Source organism: Asterias rubens, chromosome 11 (assembly GCF_902459465.1).
Source record: "Asterias rubens chromosome 11, eAstRub1.3, whole genome shotgun sequence".
Lineage (NCBI taxonomy): Eukaryota > Metazoa > Echinodermata > Asteroidea > Forcipulatida > Asteriidae > Asterias > Asterias rubens.
Window position 1 is genome coordinate 3,177,831 of NC_047072.1, and position 18,185 is coordinate 3,196,015.

At 39.3% G+C, this 18,185-nt stretch overlaps 1 protein-coding gene across 3 annotated transcripts in view; it reads left to right on the forward strand.

Annotated features, from left to right (window-relative positions):
- LOC117296769 (adhesion G-protein coupled receptor G2-like) overlaps positions 1-18,029 on the forward strand; it is a 41,721-nt gene extending 23,692 nt beyond the window's left edge. For 2 of the 3 annotated variants that reach the window (XM_033779815.1, XM_033779816.1), the window contains exons 9-26: positions 260-449; positions 733-789; positions 1,732-1,900; positions 2,375-2,484; positions 3,004-3,241; positions 4,083-4,245; positions 4,994-5,173; positions 6,711-6,980; positions 8,573-8,618; positions 9,394-9,503; positions 10,266-10,390; positions 10,942-10,968; positions 11,377-11,660; positions 12,657-12,726; positions 13,265-13,653; positions 14,464-14,562; positions 15,047-15,082; positions 17,489-18,029. In XM_033779815.1, the coding sequence (XP_033635706.1) occupies positions 260-449; positions 733-789; positions 1,732-1,900; positions 2,375-2,484; positions 3,004-3,241; positions 4,083-4,245; positions 4,994-5,173; positions 6,711-6,980; positions 8,573-8,618; positions 9,394-9,503; positions 10,266-10,390; positions 10,942-10,968; positions 11,377-11,660; positions 12,657-12,726; positions 13,265-13,653; positions 14,464-14,562; positions 15,047-15,082; positions 17,489-17,520 (2,595 nt within the window). In that variant the 3' untranslated portion in view covers positions 17,521-18,029. The remainder of the gene's footprint in view (positions 1-259; positions 450-732; positions 790-1,731; positions 1,901-2,374; positions 2,485-3,003; positions 3,242-4,082; positions 4,246-4,993; positions 5,174-6,710; positions 6,981-8,572; positions 8,619-9,393; positions 9,504-10,265; positions 10,391-10,941; positions 10,969-11,376; positions 11,661-12,656; positions 12,727-13,264; positions 13,654-14,463; positions 14,563-15,046; positions 15,083-17,488) is intronic. The other variant, XM_033779817.1, reaches the window with a different exon arrangement.
- The last annotated feature ends 156 nt before the right edge of the window (positions 18,030-18,185 follow it).

Here is an 18,185-nt window from a genome sequence, read left to right on the forward strand (position 1 = left end):
TGATCCTATGCAACACATTGACCCAGTACTGTGCACCAAGCCTACACCCCTTAATTTGCATTTCAAAACAAACGGCTTCAAACGCTTTTCAAAGACAAACTCGACTGATCCAAGGCAACGTGGTCCTTTAAGGTTTAACTTTAAACCAGTCCTATATTTAACATAACATCCTTGTGCCGAAGAGCATGGCGGCAAATCTACTCGTCAGTCTACATGTTTTAATATTTTCCCATGAATTGAATTTATATTTTGTTATCAGAGTGTTTGTCAGAATACTGTGCGACTCAATAATGGTGAGTTTAGAATCACCAAGGCGTGTGAGCAACTTGATGCCTGTTTGCTCAATGCCCAAGCCAACCAGAATGAATGCAACTCTGGTACTGAGAACTCTGTATGTAACTACTGCTGCCAGGGTAATTTGTGTAACAGACCAGAGTCAGCCATCTTAAGTAAGTTAAATGTAGATAATAATAAACAATACAATTCATATGTGAACATTTCATTACAAAATTCAACATACACTATTTGGAGGTAAACATTAATATCATAATAATATTGATAAAAAGTAACTGGTGACTCAATAAACTTTAAACGAGTCTCCTTTAAAAAAACATGTACTGCAATGCATCTTCTTTCGGTGCAATCAACTAAACATGAGAAAACTGAGCTCGGATTTAATCCAGAATCTCAATGATGCAATAAAGTTTTTATATACTCTCCTTTTTTCTCAAGATGGGTATCAGTTTCCGTTTCCCAATGTCTTAGCGACTACAGGTCCATCTTCCCAAGGTAAGTGTCCAACAAACGAGAACTATTAACACTTAACGCATCATTGATGGCGATGTTATGAAAGTGCACTGATCGTGCATCAACCTAGACGTCATGGTCTACAGCTTGACTTTATGCATGGCACTTCGCTCGTAATTGCATTATTTAGGTTTAAAGAAAACTCACCACTAATTTCAAAGAGGAATTCATTTGTTAAAATTTAAGTAGATGGGAAGGGCACATTTTCTGGAAAAATTTAATTCACTCATTTCGATTATGTAAATTTTCATGATTGCTGGAAAGTTTTTCATCTAGATCGGTTCCTAATATAATTAGCTTTAAATAAGTTATCCTTATCAATCCTGTCACATTTAACTTATTGACACGGAACTCGTTATAGTCAGTCAGACATTGTCTTGGTTGCATAGCAATGTGTCTCTGGGTACAAGACGTAACTGACATCTCGATATACTGTGTACTTCCATTGACATGACGTTTCTTTTCAAATTTCATTTGGAACTGGGTGAATATTGCATATTTATATTCCCATTGGTTTGTGTGTTTGGTTTTTGGAACTTTTGATAACAAAACTAACTTTTTTTTCTTCAAAATGCTTTATACTATCAAAAGCTGCTGTGCTCCTAACCAAGTATAGTTGATTTTACGAGTGCTTACAAAGCATACACCTTCCCTTTAATAATACTTTACATACTAATTGCTTTTGTTTAGCGCCTACATCTACGACATCAATACTGCTACCTGTAACCACTCCCAGCCTGACCACTCCCTTTGTCATCATTACCACCAACCCACCACCGACCACCCCTACCCTACCTTTACCAACAACCAAACCGCTGCCTTCAACCCATGCTTCAACTAATACGCAATCTCGGAGCACTAACCAACCACCAGCAACGACCCATCCGAGTACCGTGCCGCCTGTCCTTTCTACTTCCCCTTTAGACCCAGCCACGCCGTCTCGCACCACGGCTGCCCCGTTAGAGACGTTCTGTCCGGTGGAGATTACACAAGGCGAAACTGGCTTGTTCAGCTGGCCGAGGACATCAGCTGGAGATGCTGCCATGGTACCCTGTGTTTACGATGCACAGGCAGGACCGGCGACAAGGAAATGGTAAAACCATTTTTTTGTTTTAGTTGTATGAGCTTACCGAAACCTGGGAATTTCTGATCAAAGCCACACTTTGATCTTTGTTATCTCATGCCATATCCGAATTTGCGGCTATAGCTACGGCTACAGATGTTGCTAAAGGTGTTGCTAAGGACGTCCCATACTTCAACAGATGATGACGCGGAAGTCTAGCCATAGCCGTAGCTGTACTGGCCAATTCGCACACGGCCATAGTATGCCCCTTATGTGCAAAAGTAACAACATCTAAGTACCCCTAAGAATGACCCATCCACCTTCGTGATAAATCAAAGTCTTATAAAGCGCACGTACTTGTTTTATCTACCAACAAGGTACTCAAGACGCTAAGTATTATTTACAGAAAGATTTGATAGGTTATTGAAGTTATGAGTTCTGAGAGCTGATCAGTTTGTTACAAAAGTGTCAATCTTATTCAATCTTCTATTTGGTATGGTGCAGTGATCAGAGTCCGGATCGTCTGGAAGCAGCATGGCAAGAGCCTGATACCAGACGGTGTCCCACAGCATCAATGATCCTACAAGATATCGCTAATGTTACTATAGGAAGCGGTAGGTATTAACTATTCAGTGTGGACAGAGGTGAAAAGCTTTCTGAGATACTCGCATTTTAATGAAGTCTAGATACATTTTTGTTTCCAATGTATATTTTGGTTTGTGGTACACCAGTATAGCTGGTAGTTGCCCTATGGCTGAATATTCCAATAACTGCGGATTAGTTTTTTGGGCTCGGGAGACTTCTCTACTGGCACAAAGTAGCTAGATTTTTTTGGAATTCTGGTGACTCTCAGTCCTGCTAAAGAAGGTAGGACGGAACTGCTGCTTTAGCCAAGTAGATCGAGAGGACTTCAGCGATATTAATTTCACCGCGCGGGGTGAATTCTTAAGTTATCTCAACGTTTCGAATAGCTTGCTTTAGTCTATGCCAGACCTAAAAATGACCAGTAACAGCAAGCCTACACACAGCTAGCACGGTATTGTCGCAAACCAATTATACATTGATACCTCACCGTGTACTGTTCTCACAGCCACAACACAAATAATTTTAACTTGTACTTTTCTAACAACCAGAGAATGCCGTGAACGTCTCAGAGGCCCTAGCTGACGTCACGTCTGTCCCGGATGTTCTCAAGCCAAATGACGTCACTAACGCAGTAAGCACGTTTGAGAATCTCGCAAGGGCCCTCAGCGTCTACGCAAATGATAATCAGGAGGTGTTTGGAAACGTTTTAGACTCCATCGATAAACTAACCCGCGTCCCAAGCCCACAGCTCCTGGCGAGTCAAACGAATGACGACTCGGCCTCAAGGTAGGAAGCCTATCCTGGTTTTACACTAAAGGGTTTAATCTCCATCCTCCGTGGCCTTTGTAAAGTAGTAATCCCAGGAATTGCAACCTGGGAAGGTTCCTGGCACCAAACAAGCTAAACAGCTTGAATGGCATATGGCGAGGGAAGCCTTAGAACCTAACACAGATTGTTTGACAACCCTGCTACAAAGACCTGGGCCCAATTTCATAGAGCTGCTAAGCACAAAAATTTGCTCAGCATGAAATTTCTTCCTTGATAAAAACATGATTACCCACCAAATTTCCACGTGATTTTCAGGATAAGCAAACAACAGCTGAATACCAGTAACAAGCAATATGCATAAAGTGGAAATTTGGTTGGTAATCCTGTTTTTATCAAGAAAGAAATTTTATGCTTAGCAAATTTGTGTGCTTAGCAGCGCTATGAAATTGGACCCAGATGGCTCCACTTTCACATTGCTACTGGTTGGGTCTGTACGTATGTACAATTAAGTGCACGAAATATAATTATGGGTGAAAATATATTATGTCAGCCCCTAAAAACTACACATTTACTCTGGGTCCTGGGGTCGATTTCACAAAGAATTAATGTAGGACTAGTCCTAACTTTGGACTAGTCCTAGGAGATATACAAATTGCATGGTTAGTCCTAAGTTAGGACGAGTAACTGGTCCTAACTCGAGATAAGACTAGTTTTAACTCTTTGTGAAATCCACCCCTGGTTCTATACTTTAGTGGAATTGTGCCATTTTCATAACTATCAAACTGTCGGATGCAATTGCACATTCTTTACGCGTCATTGCCAAATTACGACCCAATCCTTCATAATTTGTTTTCTCTAGGCTTGTACGATCTATTGACGAGTTCAACCTGGGTGTCCGCTTCTCGTCCGATCTTCTCGTTGCGGAAACGCCCTCTGTTGATGTGATTGTGTTCGACATCGACGATCCCATGGACAATGGACTGCTATTCTTTGGATCGGGACAGCCCAATGGAAATGCTCAGGTGAGCGTGTTATCTTGGGCCTCAAGTTTGAAGCCTTAAATTCAGAGTGTCAAGTTCCAAATATCCAGCTTTCTTCACTTTTCGTCCAAATACAATCAAAGGTGCTGACGAAAAAAATCTTTATGGCAAAATTATTGAAAATGCGTTTACAGTGCATGCATTATACAAGGAGAAAATAGGTTAAAAAGGTAACTACCATAATAACTAACTATGCACTTCAGCTGTTGATAATGTACTACATTTTGAGAAACGATTCACTTCTTATAAAGAACAGGGATTCAACGAAAAATCAATCTGAGAATCGTTTCTGCTGGAAATGTTTCTCAGATTGTGTATTCCAAAACGGATCCTTCTTCCTGCGTGGGCATTACCCCTTTATTCTAATTCTTTTTTTGCCGATTACTTTAAGTGCTGACACCCGTTGATTGAAATGAATTTTTGTCACATGTTATAGAAGATCTATTGTTTATGTCTAGATCTAAGATTAAAAACAACCGAACAAATCAACAACCCATTCAATTCCATATTTATATGTCAATTAAAAGGATAAAAATGGAAAAGCTACATGTCACAATATTGATTACAAAGCTCCAAGACGAACCACAAAAACAAATACAGGAATAATTTCAAGACTAAGATTTACACATACACTGATGAAAGAATGAACGTTGATACTTTGATATCTAATTTCTACTGATTCCAAATGGATTTATTTCTCACTCTATGTGAATACATTTCTCACCACCAGCCTCACCTTATTACCAACTCATCCGCTAACAACCAAGGGACAGTGCCAAATGACACCACAACCTCACCGGATGAAATTGTCAAAGGTTCACTCTTTATGCCTAACTCTCTACTAGAGTCTGTTGGGGATGAACTCAAGCGCTGCCAGTTTGTCATGTACGAAAAGACAACATTTTTTGATGTAAGTAGTTCTTGAAAACCTTTGTATTGTTATTCCACTGCCGCTCAGTAGACTTTGGAAGACGAGAGACCCATTCTGACTGTCCCACTGGACACCTTTGGTAATAATTGTAAAAGAACAGTCTTCTCGCTTGCTGTTTCTCAACATATGCACACAAAAACGGACCTGTGCAAATTTGAACTCAATTGGTCGTCAAAGTTGTGAGACAACAATGGAAGAAAAAAACACCCTTGTTACGCGAAGTTATGTGCTTTCAAAATGCCTTGATTTTGAGACCTCAAATTCTAATGATGAGGTCTCGAAAACAAAATAATGTACAGTTACTTCGTTCTCGAAAACTACGTTACTTAGAGGGAGCCGTTTCTCACAATTCAACATCTCTCCATTGCTTGTTACCAAAGTTGTTACCAATTGTTTTACCAATAGTGCCCACTGCCTTTAATAACTACCTAGTAGGCGGAATAGAAGGTAGAAATCGGCCGAGGCTAACAATGTTGCTTAGTGGATCGAAGGGACTTCACGTTATTATAGAGGTTTCGTTGGCGTACAGTTAGCGCAACGACTAGGCCTACTTTTAGTTGATGTGACGTCATCATTTGTTTGCGCATTTATGACGTTTACATCAATCTGTTTAATCTGATACAGGAATAATTTCAAGACAAGAGGGACTTGAAAGTAAAAAATAAATAAAAAAAGTGAAACTTACTAAAAGTCTGCAATTTTCTCTGAAGAAATAAAACTCTTACAGTCAGGGCCCACTTTCATGGCTCTACTTAGCGCCGAATTCTGCACTTACAATCGTGATTCCCCGCTTACGTGCAAGCACCGAATTTTTGCGCTAACCTTGTATGCGTAGAATGCCTAGTAATGTGAACTAAGCATGCGCAGAAGTCAAAATTCGCTGCTAACGCTTGCCAAAAGCACAGAATTCCCTGCTTCCGTAAGCGCCGATTCTGTGCTTACGGTAAGCAGATCCATGAAATTGGGCCCTGATTGTTTGCTCCTTCATATTTCTTTTGGTGTGGTATTTTTGTCGGCGGTGTGATAGTTTTGGTTGTCAGTTTTGAATTTGTGTGATGTCATCGTGATCTCTTTCTATTCTGCGCATTTTCCGCAGAAAAGGTATAGAGTCAGTTCGAGCAATTGCGCCATGTTTATATTTTTGGGAAAACGTAACTGGAGTAGTCATTGAAACCTAAACCCTTCGGGGCAGTTACGTGCGCGGATAACTGCGCGTATAGAAGGCAGCGGCCCTAACACTCCACCATGTACCTACAAACCATCGCTTCTAACTTCACTGTCGCTGAGTGATTTATTAATTGGTCCCAACGCTTCGACTATCCTGCTATAACTAACGTCAGAATACCGATGAAGAGTAGTTTAGATGCTGGTCTCTTTAGAGAGGGATTCACAGGACATTTCTCTTTTATGTTTTATTGTTACAACATTTAGACAGGCATTGTTAGGCACGCATATTATGTAATCACGTGATGTCAGGTATGTATATGTCATTGTTGTTTTTAAATAATTTATGCAGATTATTCAAGAGTCAAACAGGAATCGAACCCAGGACAGCCAGCAGGAAAGTGGGGACGATGGTATTCAAACTACTGACACCACTACGTCAGGGATGAACGGGGGTTCCAATTCCACAAATAGCAGCGTCGTCAATGATTGCATCTCGACATCATGTCGATTAGATTACACCACTGTCATTAATAGTGTCGTCATTTCCGGTTCAGTAGGAAATCTGAATATTCATGACCTGGACGAACCCGTGACTGTGACATTTAGGAAATTCAGAACGGTAAGTCGGGAAGGTGATATATTGATGTCGGTGTGCAGTGATGTGTTGGGAACAAAACTTAAAGTCACCTGGAAATAGATTTTTTTTTCTTTCAAACATAAGAGTATAAATGCTTACGAACAATAAAACAATTTGTTTAGTAATTGTTTGTCACGATTTATATGTTTAAAAAATATATAAAGTTGTTTGGGGGGCTGACTCCGCCTACCCCTTTTTGTGACGTCAATCGAGGCAGACTTTGCCTGCAATGCGTATAGCAAACACACGTGCAAAGTACATGTACGTCCAAGTCGTGAGTTGGTACATTTCAAAAAGTGTTTTTCTGCATTCAGCAGCAATACACCTGGTCGGCATTGCCGGAAAAAAACACAATTTTTTTTTGTTGAAACGTACAAACTCACGACTTGGTCCGTACATGTACTTTGCAATTGTGTTTACTCTACGCATTACAGGCAAAGTCTGCCTCGATTGACGTCACGAACAGCGCCCTCTCGGGTCGGGGTCTACCCCTAAATTTGTAAATAACATAAGAACTGATTTTTGAAAACCTTAATTAACTGTTTATTTACATTCCACTCATCAAAACACATATATTAGTGACAAAAGCTTTATTTTGAAAAAATACCACTTCCAGGTGACTTTAACACAATTGTGAAGTTTTTTGCTCAATGAATCGTTATTGGTCTTAAATAAGATGGGCTAGTTCATTTAGAGAAGAACATCCCAACGTGTACGATTTATTTAATGGGCGCTGTTGCAAGGCAGCCGCCCTTTTTCAACTGTGCTTGTGTTCACTTTTTTAATCTTTTGCAATCTATGCTGCCCTTTTTGTTTGCCATCCTGAGTCCATTTTGGTGTGGTGTGTTGTTTTGGACTTTTTTTGCATCTTTTAAACGATTTTTTACTGATTGCAAAAGTGCCATACTGTATCTCTCCAGGCTTCTTGATCAACAATTATTTTCGCAAAAGTTTTCTCCCAATTCGTACCTGTGTCTTGTGAGTACATGTATAGGCCTACACAATAGTGATTGTGTTTTGTATTTGTTGTCCTTTTATCCTATTAGGCTAATATCAGTGTAATTAGGCTGTTTTGCTGCAGTTCACTACCTTAAAGGCAGTGGACACTATTGGTAATTACTCAAATTAATTATTGGCATAAAACCTTTCTTGGTGACGAGTAATGCGGAGAGGTTGATGGTATAAAACATTGTGAGAAACGGCTCCCTCTGAAGTGCCATAGTTTTCGAAAAAGAAGTAATTTTCCACGAATTTGATTTCTCGAAATCAACCATCTAAACGCACACAACTTCGTGTTGCAAGGGTTATTTTTCTTTCATTATCATCTCGCAACTTTGATGACCGATTGAGCTCAAATTTTCACAGGTTTGTTATTTTATGCATATGTTGAGATACACCAAGTGTGAAGGCTAGTCTTTGACAATTACCAATAGTGTCCACTGCCTTTAAATATAATGAATAAATTGTGATGATTGAATGCACTGCGATCGACGCAGTCAAATATACTGCTGTACCGTCAGAGAACTGTGCAAACTCTTATCATTACTGTTTGTACCACTTGTTACCTTTTACAGGATGCAGATAATCCAAGATGTGTATTTTGGAAAGAGGAAGGGAATGGTGAGTGATTTAATCATTCGTATTGCGATATTGACTTTTTCCCTTATGCTGGGAATGTTAATAAACGAAAACGAATTAAGGAAAATGAAAAAGTGATTTAAATTGTGAATGGGATTGAGACAGATGTGCTGGACACCCACTGAGGCTTCGCCCCTAGACCAATCCAGATATGTGGGATTAAGTGTTTGTTGAGTTCGTTGACATTACAGAAATTGATAAAAAGTGTGTCTATTTATCAGTATGTAGGCACAAGGATTATTTGATTTTTCTCCCCCCAAACGCCGAACGCTCAAAGCTTCCAGGGGCCCTGGACCCCATCCGTTCAATTGCTTTGAGCCCCTTACATAACTCTGAATGGTGCACCCTCTCCCCCCCACCCCTGTTAAAACAATTCTGGATCCGCGCCTGCTCTATGTAAATTTTTGGTGATGTTTCATGTTACTATTTCAACACCGATAATTATGTGTAAATCACTGTTCTATCCGTAATTATGTGTAAATCACTGTTCTATCCGTAATTAACAGAGTAGCCTATTTTGTGGGGAAAAAACACAAGCACAATTTGAACCCTTCGATCTTTTATAACAGATGCTTCCCAATAGACTATCGACATTGCCCAGTAGCTATGATAGACAGGCAGTTAGAATCCATATTTTTAGCAACGGGGACCGCAACAATGTACAGTAGGCCTTTGCTTCGGAATTGGGGATACAAAATTAAATTTGGTTTTAATACCCACGATCAAAATTTCAAATTGCTGTTTTCTTTACCACCAGATGGAAGGGGAGGTTGGTCAAATGATGGATGCTACCAAAGTCTCGATAACTCTGACGATAATAACATTGTCTGCAAATGTAATCATCTAACCAACTTCGCCATGTTGATGGTAAGTGCCGTTTATAATAACCATCATCCTACTAGAACAGTAATCCCTCACTGGATCATGATATTTAGACTAACGTGCAAGTATGTAGTGTGTCGTTGGTTCCTTGCCATCTTCACCGTATTCTTTCGCCAGCCACCTGAGTGTGTAGATTTACGAAAATGCGTTCAATAAGATTGCGTGTGTTTTTCACACTGTATAATAACATCACCCTGTCATCATTGAACATGAATACAACACATTCTATATACAATCTTGCGAGTACAGATACTCTGTTTATAAGTGTGACGTCATTCCACTGTCGCCACGCCCACCGTCACACAAACTGATTCCAGCGTTTATGAAAAGCTAAGAATTACATTAATAATCTACTTACAATTAATAATACTGATGAAAAGCCACCTTGGCAAGGCTGTTAGTGCCCTGTGGTAATGAGAAACATATAATATCTTGTGTACGAGGGAAGACAGCAGAGACAGACGTGTTGGAAGGAAACAATGTTGTATATTATTACATAAATTTCGTCTTTTTATTTGCGGTTTTATTTGTGCTTTTGTGTGATGAGATTATTTGGTAGACATTTTCATAGCATATCAATGTAAATCTGCAGAAAGAACATGTTGCCTCCGTGGTTGCTTTGGGATTGTTGAGCCAAAAATTTGGTTGTGCAAAAAAGCAGCCTGTAACAGTTCAGGAAGCAAGTAAGGAAAACCACACAATTATAATATTTGTGTGAATTGTTTGATTGTGTGTTAACCCTTCTAGGATGTGTACAGTGGCGAACCCATCCCTGAAGGACACCAACTCGCCCTCTCTATCATATCGTATGCTGGATGTTGCATTTCACTCATAGGACTGGTGTTAACTCTAATTACGTACACCTGCTGCGTGTAAGTTGAACAGTCCGATTGTGCGGGGTTTTCTTTTAAAACATATAACCAAGAAGTTACACATGTCGTAAGGTTTCACTAGCTGGCTCCACAATATGACTGTTGGTTAGCCGGGTGATGGGGGACCCTGAACCTAGCACTGGCTGTTGAAAAAAAAAAGTTTTTGGAAGACTGCTGAAATTAAAGAACAGATGAATCCACTTTTCAGAGGGTGGATCTGTTGGTAGGTCTGCTGTTTGTCTGTACAATGTGCAGAAGTATGAGTGAAAAACATGTCCACCACTCTGGGACATGACACCCACCTAGAATATGGATAGTCCAGTCTGGGATATCAATGACGATTGTGAAGTACATAACCATGAACAAAAACATGTGTCATGACTCATTGTTACCAACACTCACTGAAGGTCTTATATTTCATAAGTTTAATTGAAAGTTTATGTCCTCCATGTGCCCAGTTTTGTTTAACATTTTGTTTAAAAAAAGTTATTTTTAAGGCCGTCTGTGATCAGTTTATAACTAATATGCTTCTTTGATTTGATGTATTTCAGTCCAAATTCAAGATCAAAGACAACCACGTAAGTATCATACTCTCATCTACCATTCCTTATATTGGTGTTAGCTTGTTTGATTGTTTTTTTTTTATCCTTTTTCGTTATGGGGTTGCACTGGGATGGGTGGTGTTTCATTGTTATATCCGAGAGTCAATTCAAATTGTAAGTAATGATGTGTGTACAGGAGAAATGCGATCGAACTGTCTCCTATTAGATACCCGGGTAGCTTGTAGCTCGGTAAAGTACTACTAACAGTGCTCAACACACATCGGTTTTGGGGTAAAGAATAAATACACAACAACTCTACCCTTATATGTCAATTTAAATAGAGTGCGTACGTTGTGTGACTCTTTAAGATGTTGCTTTTCAATTAATTTCACATCATTTAGCTATGTTTGTTTGTGGTTAATAGTATTTCATTTCCTCAACCAGTGGGAAGAATATTCGAGGAGACAAGCGTGCCAAAGTTCTAGTCAACTTCGTCATCTCACTAATACTGGTCAACTTGTTCTTCATCGCCGGATCCCTCACAGCCGAGTTTAAAGAAGACCTGATCGACGAGCTGTGTACAGCGATGGCCATCTGCCTCCACTTCTCCCTGCTGGCGGCCATGGCGTGGATGGCGGTGCAAGCTTTCAACCTGTACATGGCGCTGGTCAAAGTGTTTGAGGTTTATTATTCACACTTTATACTGAAGATAATGCTTGGAGGATGGGGTAAGTGACACTAGGTGCACCACTTATGGGGAAAGAGAGGGATGTGGACGGTTGATGCGAGTCTATGATGGTCTCGCTTGTCCAAATCCCATGAGATTGAGACTTTGTGATCATTGATTTCACACAACGAACTAGCAATAGGCCTAGTTCTCTTTCCAAAGTTCCCTTTCCAAAGATGGGGTCATTTCTATTTTTAATAGGGCGTACTTCAACGTATATTATAGCTTTTCATTGATTGGAAGGAAACTTAAACTTCAAAAGCACCAACTTTCAGGAAATAAAACCAACCGAAATGTCTGTTTGAGTGTTTACCCTTACATCTTTTACTTGAAGTTATATTGCTTACTCCCAAACTGGGGGTTAATGTTTCCCTAAGAATATTTTATCTCGAATGAGAATTTCATGAGAATTTATTCTAGGAAGGGGCATTACGCTGAACTGGTATTCCAAGATTTCTCCCATTACTCGAAATTATGAAAATGTCAACATTGCATATCAGCACCTCCTCGTAAATTGGGTTGGTACCCCCCCCCCCCCCGGTCCAAACCCGGGACTTCGACTAGGTCCCATACTGTGGCGTGTCATTGCCGAGCGGTTAAGAGCACCGGGTTCAAGCTCTAGTGTTTGATCAGCAGGGCGTGGGTTCGAATCCCGCGGTCGTGACACTTGCTAACGTACAATTGGGGAGCTAGTGATTTCTGCTCTACCGGCCAGGTTTCGGAATGGTGATACCCAAGCCTACATCCATATGGACTGTAAAAGGGGTAACCCTGTTTCAGCCCTAGGAGTAGGTGGCAACGGCCTCTGAAAAAAAACCTGATGCCCACACCTTGAAGTACCCTTCAGGCAGTGTGTGTCTGGCGACTTGCATAAAAAAAATACTTTTTCTCGTTCTTTTCAAACTTCAGGATAATACGGTATTGCATATTATTATGAGCAATAACAAATAAATTCCAGGCCTAATTTTTATTTACTTTTTTTGTTCATGGTACTCAGGTATACCTCTGGTGATTGTTGGTATAACAATCGGAGTAGATCTTCAGAACTACGGATCCAACAACGACATGTAAGCGTGTATTCCAGTATTCTTATCACAGTTGAATCTTCAAGCAAGTAGAGCGAGGACACTTTTCAAAAGTAGAAAAGAGTGTTTAGTGTTAAACATCGGGACATCGATCAAACCAGAAATTTAATAGAAAGAAAAAAGTCTAATTAATACAAAGCTACTACAAGAACTAAATAGAAAAACAGAACAAAACTGTATGGGCTTGGGAGCTTGAGTGAACAACCATGTTTTACAAGTTTCCTTAAAACTACTCAAAGAAGATAAGTTGCGGATGTTTTGAGAAAGTTTGTTCCAAAGAAGAGGACCAGCATTAGAGAAAGATCGATCCCCCAGGAATTGAGATAAATTGATGAAATAAATCGAGTGTTACACACTAAATAATTTCCGAACAGCGATAAATCATGTCTCAAAATGTCTCAATCATCAATTTTAAGCCTCGTATGTTCTCAATAGGCTATTATATGCGTTTTCATTGATTTTGGGAGTGCACTGTAATTTAATAATAACTTATCCATGATTTCAACTTGTTTACTTTCAGCTGTTGGCTGAGTGGTATCCCATTCTACGTAGCCTTTCTTGTTCCTATTTGCCTCGTTCTCATCTTCAACACGTTCGTCTTCGTCACGGTCACGTGGAAACTATGCCATCTACGCAAGAGCAAAATCAGCCAATCGAATCGCTTTGACCTAGGTGCCCAGTTGAGGGCGTCAGCCAGCATCACCTTCCTCCTAGGATTGACTTGGGTCTTAGGGTTCTTTGCCATAGGGGAGGCTAGTTTAACCTTCAACTATCTCTTCGCTACGTTCAACTCACTGCAAGGGTTCAGTGTGTTTGTGTTTCAGTGTCTCCTTCAGCCAGATATCAGGAAGCGATGGGTCATGGTGTGCTGCCCATCCTGCTCATCTGAACCCTACGATTCAAAGTCAGGTACGTATTATAGGAAGGGTCCGTAAATCATTCTTCCATGTTAGGAAGAGATAGCAAATGCAAACTTAACTCTCAAGTGCAGACGTAGCCCCAGGAGTTAAACACATTCAACAAGGTTTTATCTGACACCACATTGTGCCACAAAGTTTGATTGGCATGGGAAGTCGTGTATAGCCTGCTTCAAAGAACAGATGGGTCCACTTTATCAGAGAATTATGTGGGTAGGTCTGTAAACCTGATACAATGATTTCTGTGCACGAATACGCGAGAACAAATATGTTTTAGCCCCTCAACAAACTAAATTATTTTGGAACCCCCTTTTTGTGAAATGGTTTTTTCTATAGGATGATGAACTTTGACTAGCCTGATGGGCGTTGCAATATTTTGAGAAAACAGTCAAATAAATAAAATGTACAAAGATTTTATTGTTTAACTGACACGGATCCCTGTCGTTGATACAAAGCATTTACAATTTACAAAGTCAACTTGAGTTGCCAAAATAATTCTGGGTCAGATCAATTGTACCAAAAAACAATCGGATACCAAGATCCGGGTCACCTGTACCCAGGGTCTTTTCGAGTTTGGGTTTGAGAGCACTTCGACTGTAATCACATCCTAGTATATGGACCAATTGTATGTCAATGTGCATTATAGGCATATGTTGGTGATTTCGTCGTCTTGGTGTCTCTGTTATTGTTGATGCCTCTGAATAGGGGAGTCAGTACACTAAGGTCGACACGTATAGTTAATGTGTTATTTCGGGATTTTGACCTACATTTTTACAAAGGTTTCTGTCTGCTTTTTCTGTAGGTGCGTTTTCCACATCGACGCGTAACCGGACTAACATGGTTAAGCAAGGTAATAACAACACAGGGAAAACCATCAACACAGTCTCATCCTCCTACACAGGTGAGAAATTCATGTTTACACAAAGTAACGTTACATTATACAGTTAGCCTGTGTGAATCAAGGTTGTAAAAGTAAGCTCTTTTGGAATCATCTCACACGCTCAAAAAAGACGTCATCCATTTTGTAATCTAGATGAGGGTGAGCGTAACCCATATATTATAGTATTTCTGCGGACACTATATGACATGTTGTAACTCAAATTGACCTTCTTATCTTGAAAACGACATCTAGCAGTGCTTAAAGGGCAAACGGGAAACAATCAGTAACATCTGGTAACATGTGCTCGTCATTGATCCGCATTTGTATGTCATTTTTCCCAGATAGTATAGGGCTACATTTATATCACTGTTACGTATTTTCCTTTCCCATGTCACCGTTACAGTTCTGTTGAATGTTTTATCTTAAAAATTATATCAATATAATATGCGAGAAGATCTTAATATTAAGTTTCTTTGAAATCATAATTGTTGCAATTTGTATACAGAATTAAAGTTGGCGAAAAACAAAGCGAAATCACAAGGTAAAACAGTTATGGGTGTGTATGCGCATGCTCATTCAAACCGTCTTTAAATAATATCATATATTCATCTATAACTGTACCTTTTAACACGAATCAACCTCAAGAAAAAAAAACACATTGCTATAAAAAAAATTGTATACAAACAAATAGTTATGGTTATACCTGGCAGCATCGTCACAAAGTATAATTGCCGTAAAATTTACAGGTAACGAATAAGCGGTTTTGATACGTGTATTGCCCCGAGTGAAAAAATCCCCCAGTGTTTTGAGTTGTACGGTTGGTACGGCACGCTATGTACAATCTAGTTCCTAGTGTTGGTTGTTATTGGCATCTACGAAGCCAACACTGCATCTATCTTCACAAGCTACCCCATAAGTCTGTTGCTCTATCCTGCATATAGCTCCAAATGGTGTGGGTTTATCTGCTTATATGGCATACAAAGGGTAAACCATTGATTTATTTGTTTGTTTTGTATTAACGAGAAGACTTATCTGGAAGTCCAAACTGTATCCTTATACACCGTTTTTATAAAGTCAGAATTCTCATAGAAGTATAAAAATTGAAAGTTTTGAGGGAGTGTTTTAGCTTGTTACTCTACATGAATTTGTGTTGTTCCATACGTCATACGTTAAACCCCATTACTAACACCATCCAAGTTGCCATCATCTCATAGGTTCATAGGTGTGTGCTATTCGTTGTTTAACTTTGATCGGCAGCATCCCTGTCCCAATCCGTAATTGATGTATATACATCAAGTACATAATCAGCAGAAAAAAAAGTTGAACAACCATTTGCTGCAGATAAATTATTGTATACTCGGCGTTTTCCGCGGATGAAAACAATTATTTGCATCTCACCAGCTCATTATTAGTTTGGCGTTATATTTCTCAAGTTATTTGCTGCAGTCTTGCTGCGATTTTCCCGCTTTACTATACATGTATGTAATCAAAGACAGGTCTGTTTAAATTGTTGTTCTATTTATGAGTACTGTTACTGTTCCGTGGCTATACTCACCTGTGTCTCAGTACACGCCCTCATCCTACCCATTCCGTCACCGAAACATTGCATGAACACTTACCATAATACATATACATATCAATCATAACTTTCTTTGTAGTGTCTTCGATCACATAAATGTCCCTATTAAACTAACCCTTAGTGACATTATGTCACTTAGGTCCTCTTCCATGATTAACACCATTATGTTTACTAATTAATGCAACTTAATAGGAATTCAAACTGTGCATGGTGAAGATACAATCTCGTAAGGTTTGCAGTAAAACCAAGAGTTTGGGTATTATTTGAAACTTTGCATGGTGTGATAGATGTGAAGAAACTATTAATACATAGTCAACTTTCGGGCACACCATGTGTAAATCTCATTTGTAAATCTCCAACACTCCCACACATAAGAAATGTACACATGGTTGCAGACCCCCAAGTTTATTATATTATAGTTTCTTCCTAACCATGAGTAGGATTTGAATTAATTTTTGCATGACACAGAAACAATTTTTGCAGTAACACCATGTGCACGAGAAGCATTTGAAATAATCTTGAAACTTTGCATATGCAATCTAGGAAGATTTCAGTCACACAATGAATAGGATTTGAAACTTTGCATATCGTGGAGATGGTTTGCAGTATCACATGATTGTATGGGACTTAACATTTTGAATGGGTGAAATACAATCCAGTAATAAAGGTTTGTCACCGTGTACATGATGTGAAGATTTGCATGGTGGAGTTAAATCTAGTATTATAAGGTTTGCGTTCACATCACGTATATAAATCTCGCCGTATGAGTTGTGATGTAACAACTCGGAGTTTCGGACAGTATGCTCTGATCGTCTTCAGAAAAGCATCACAATAAAACTTCCAGAGGGCGCTGTTGTATTATTTTATGTTAAATATGCATTTGGGTTTTGTTTTGTTTTCCGGGTGTTTTTGTTTTTAGTCCCAATGGATACATCACACTCACAATATTCCCGGTTTAGTTATCCCTGACTAGCCTATTATCTCGCACTCAACCATGAATACGCCTCCCTAATGCACGAGTACGTCACAATTCTAACCCAAAACGAGGCCATAGGCGCAGCCACTGCGAGTGGTGGCAGACGTGCGCAGATGACCTCATTTTGGGTAAGAATTATGACGTCATGCATGATTATTAAGAGAGGCGTTTACAATCAAAGACAACGACTTAAGACAACGACATAATTAATTGATTTTTCAGTCGAGTTTTGATTAGGCCTACAGGTTAATTTTCAGTAGAGTGTCAAGGAAGGACGTCAACATGAGTACCATAAAGTTAATTGGCCGAGTAGCATTATTAAAATATTACGTGAATACTCCTACTGAATTCTACCAATCTTTTTTACAAATTGTATTATATTTTCCCCGCAGAAAATCCTACCTATGGATACAGTGAAGGTTGAGGCTTCAATTCATAAGTGTTGGCATGAGCAAGAGGAAATACAGGACACTCAGAATCAACCTCGTATCCACAGTTCGTGGAACCTGTCCTTTTGTTTAGTTTTAAAAATCGTAGAGTATTTTGTAATACCAGTTTTGTAATCCGGATTGTTGTGTGTTTGAATTTAGTTCTGCCATGTGCTAAATACCAGTTGTACAGTTTATTAGAATTAGAAATAATTGTTAATCCTTTATTCCATAGTTTGCATGCAAGTGTTGGCTTAATCAACTTCTTTTTATTTAAGTTTATTAAGTGAACTCCGAACCTTTCGGATATTGTTCATAATTCACTAAATTCATATCTTATCTGTATTAAACAGTTATACGCAAAATTTAACTGTCACAAAATGTTCAATAATTAGCCAATGGTAAAGGTTACGCAGCACTGCAATGGTAAAGTTAAATCCATTGGACACTTTCGGTAAACAGTACTGTCCAAGGCCCACACTTCGTGTATCACAACTTATATATAAAAAATAAAAAAATGTGAAAATTTAGGCTCAATCGGACGTCGGAGTCGGGAGAAAATAACGGGAAAAACCCACCCTTGTATCCGCGCGTTTCGCCGTGTCATGACATGTGTTTAACATAAATCCGTAATTCTCGCTATCGATAATTGATATTGTTT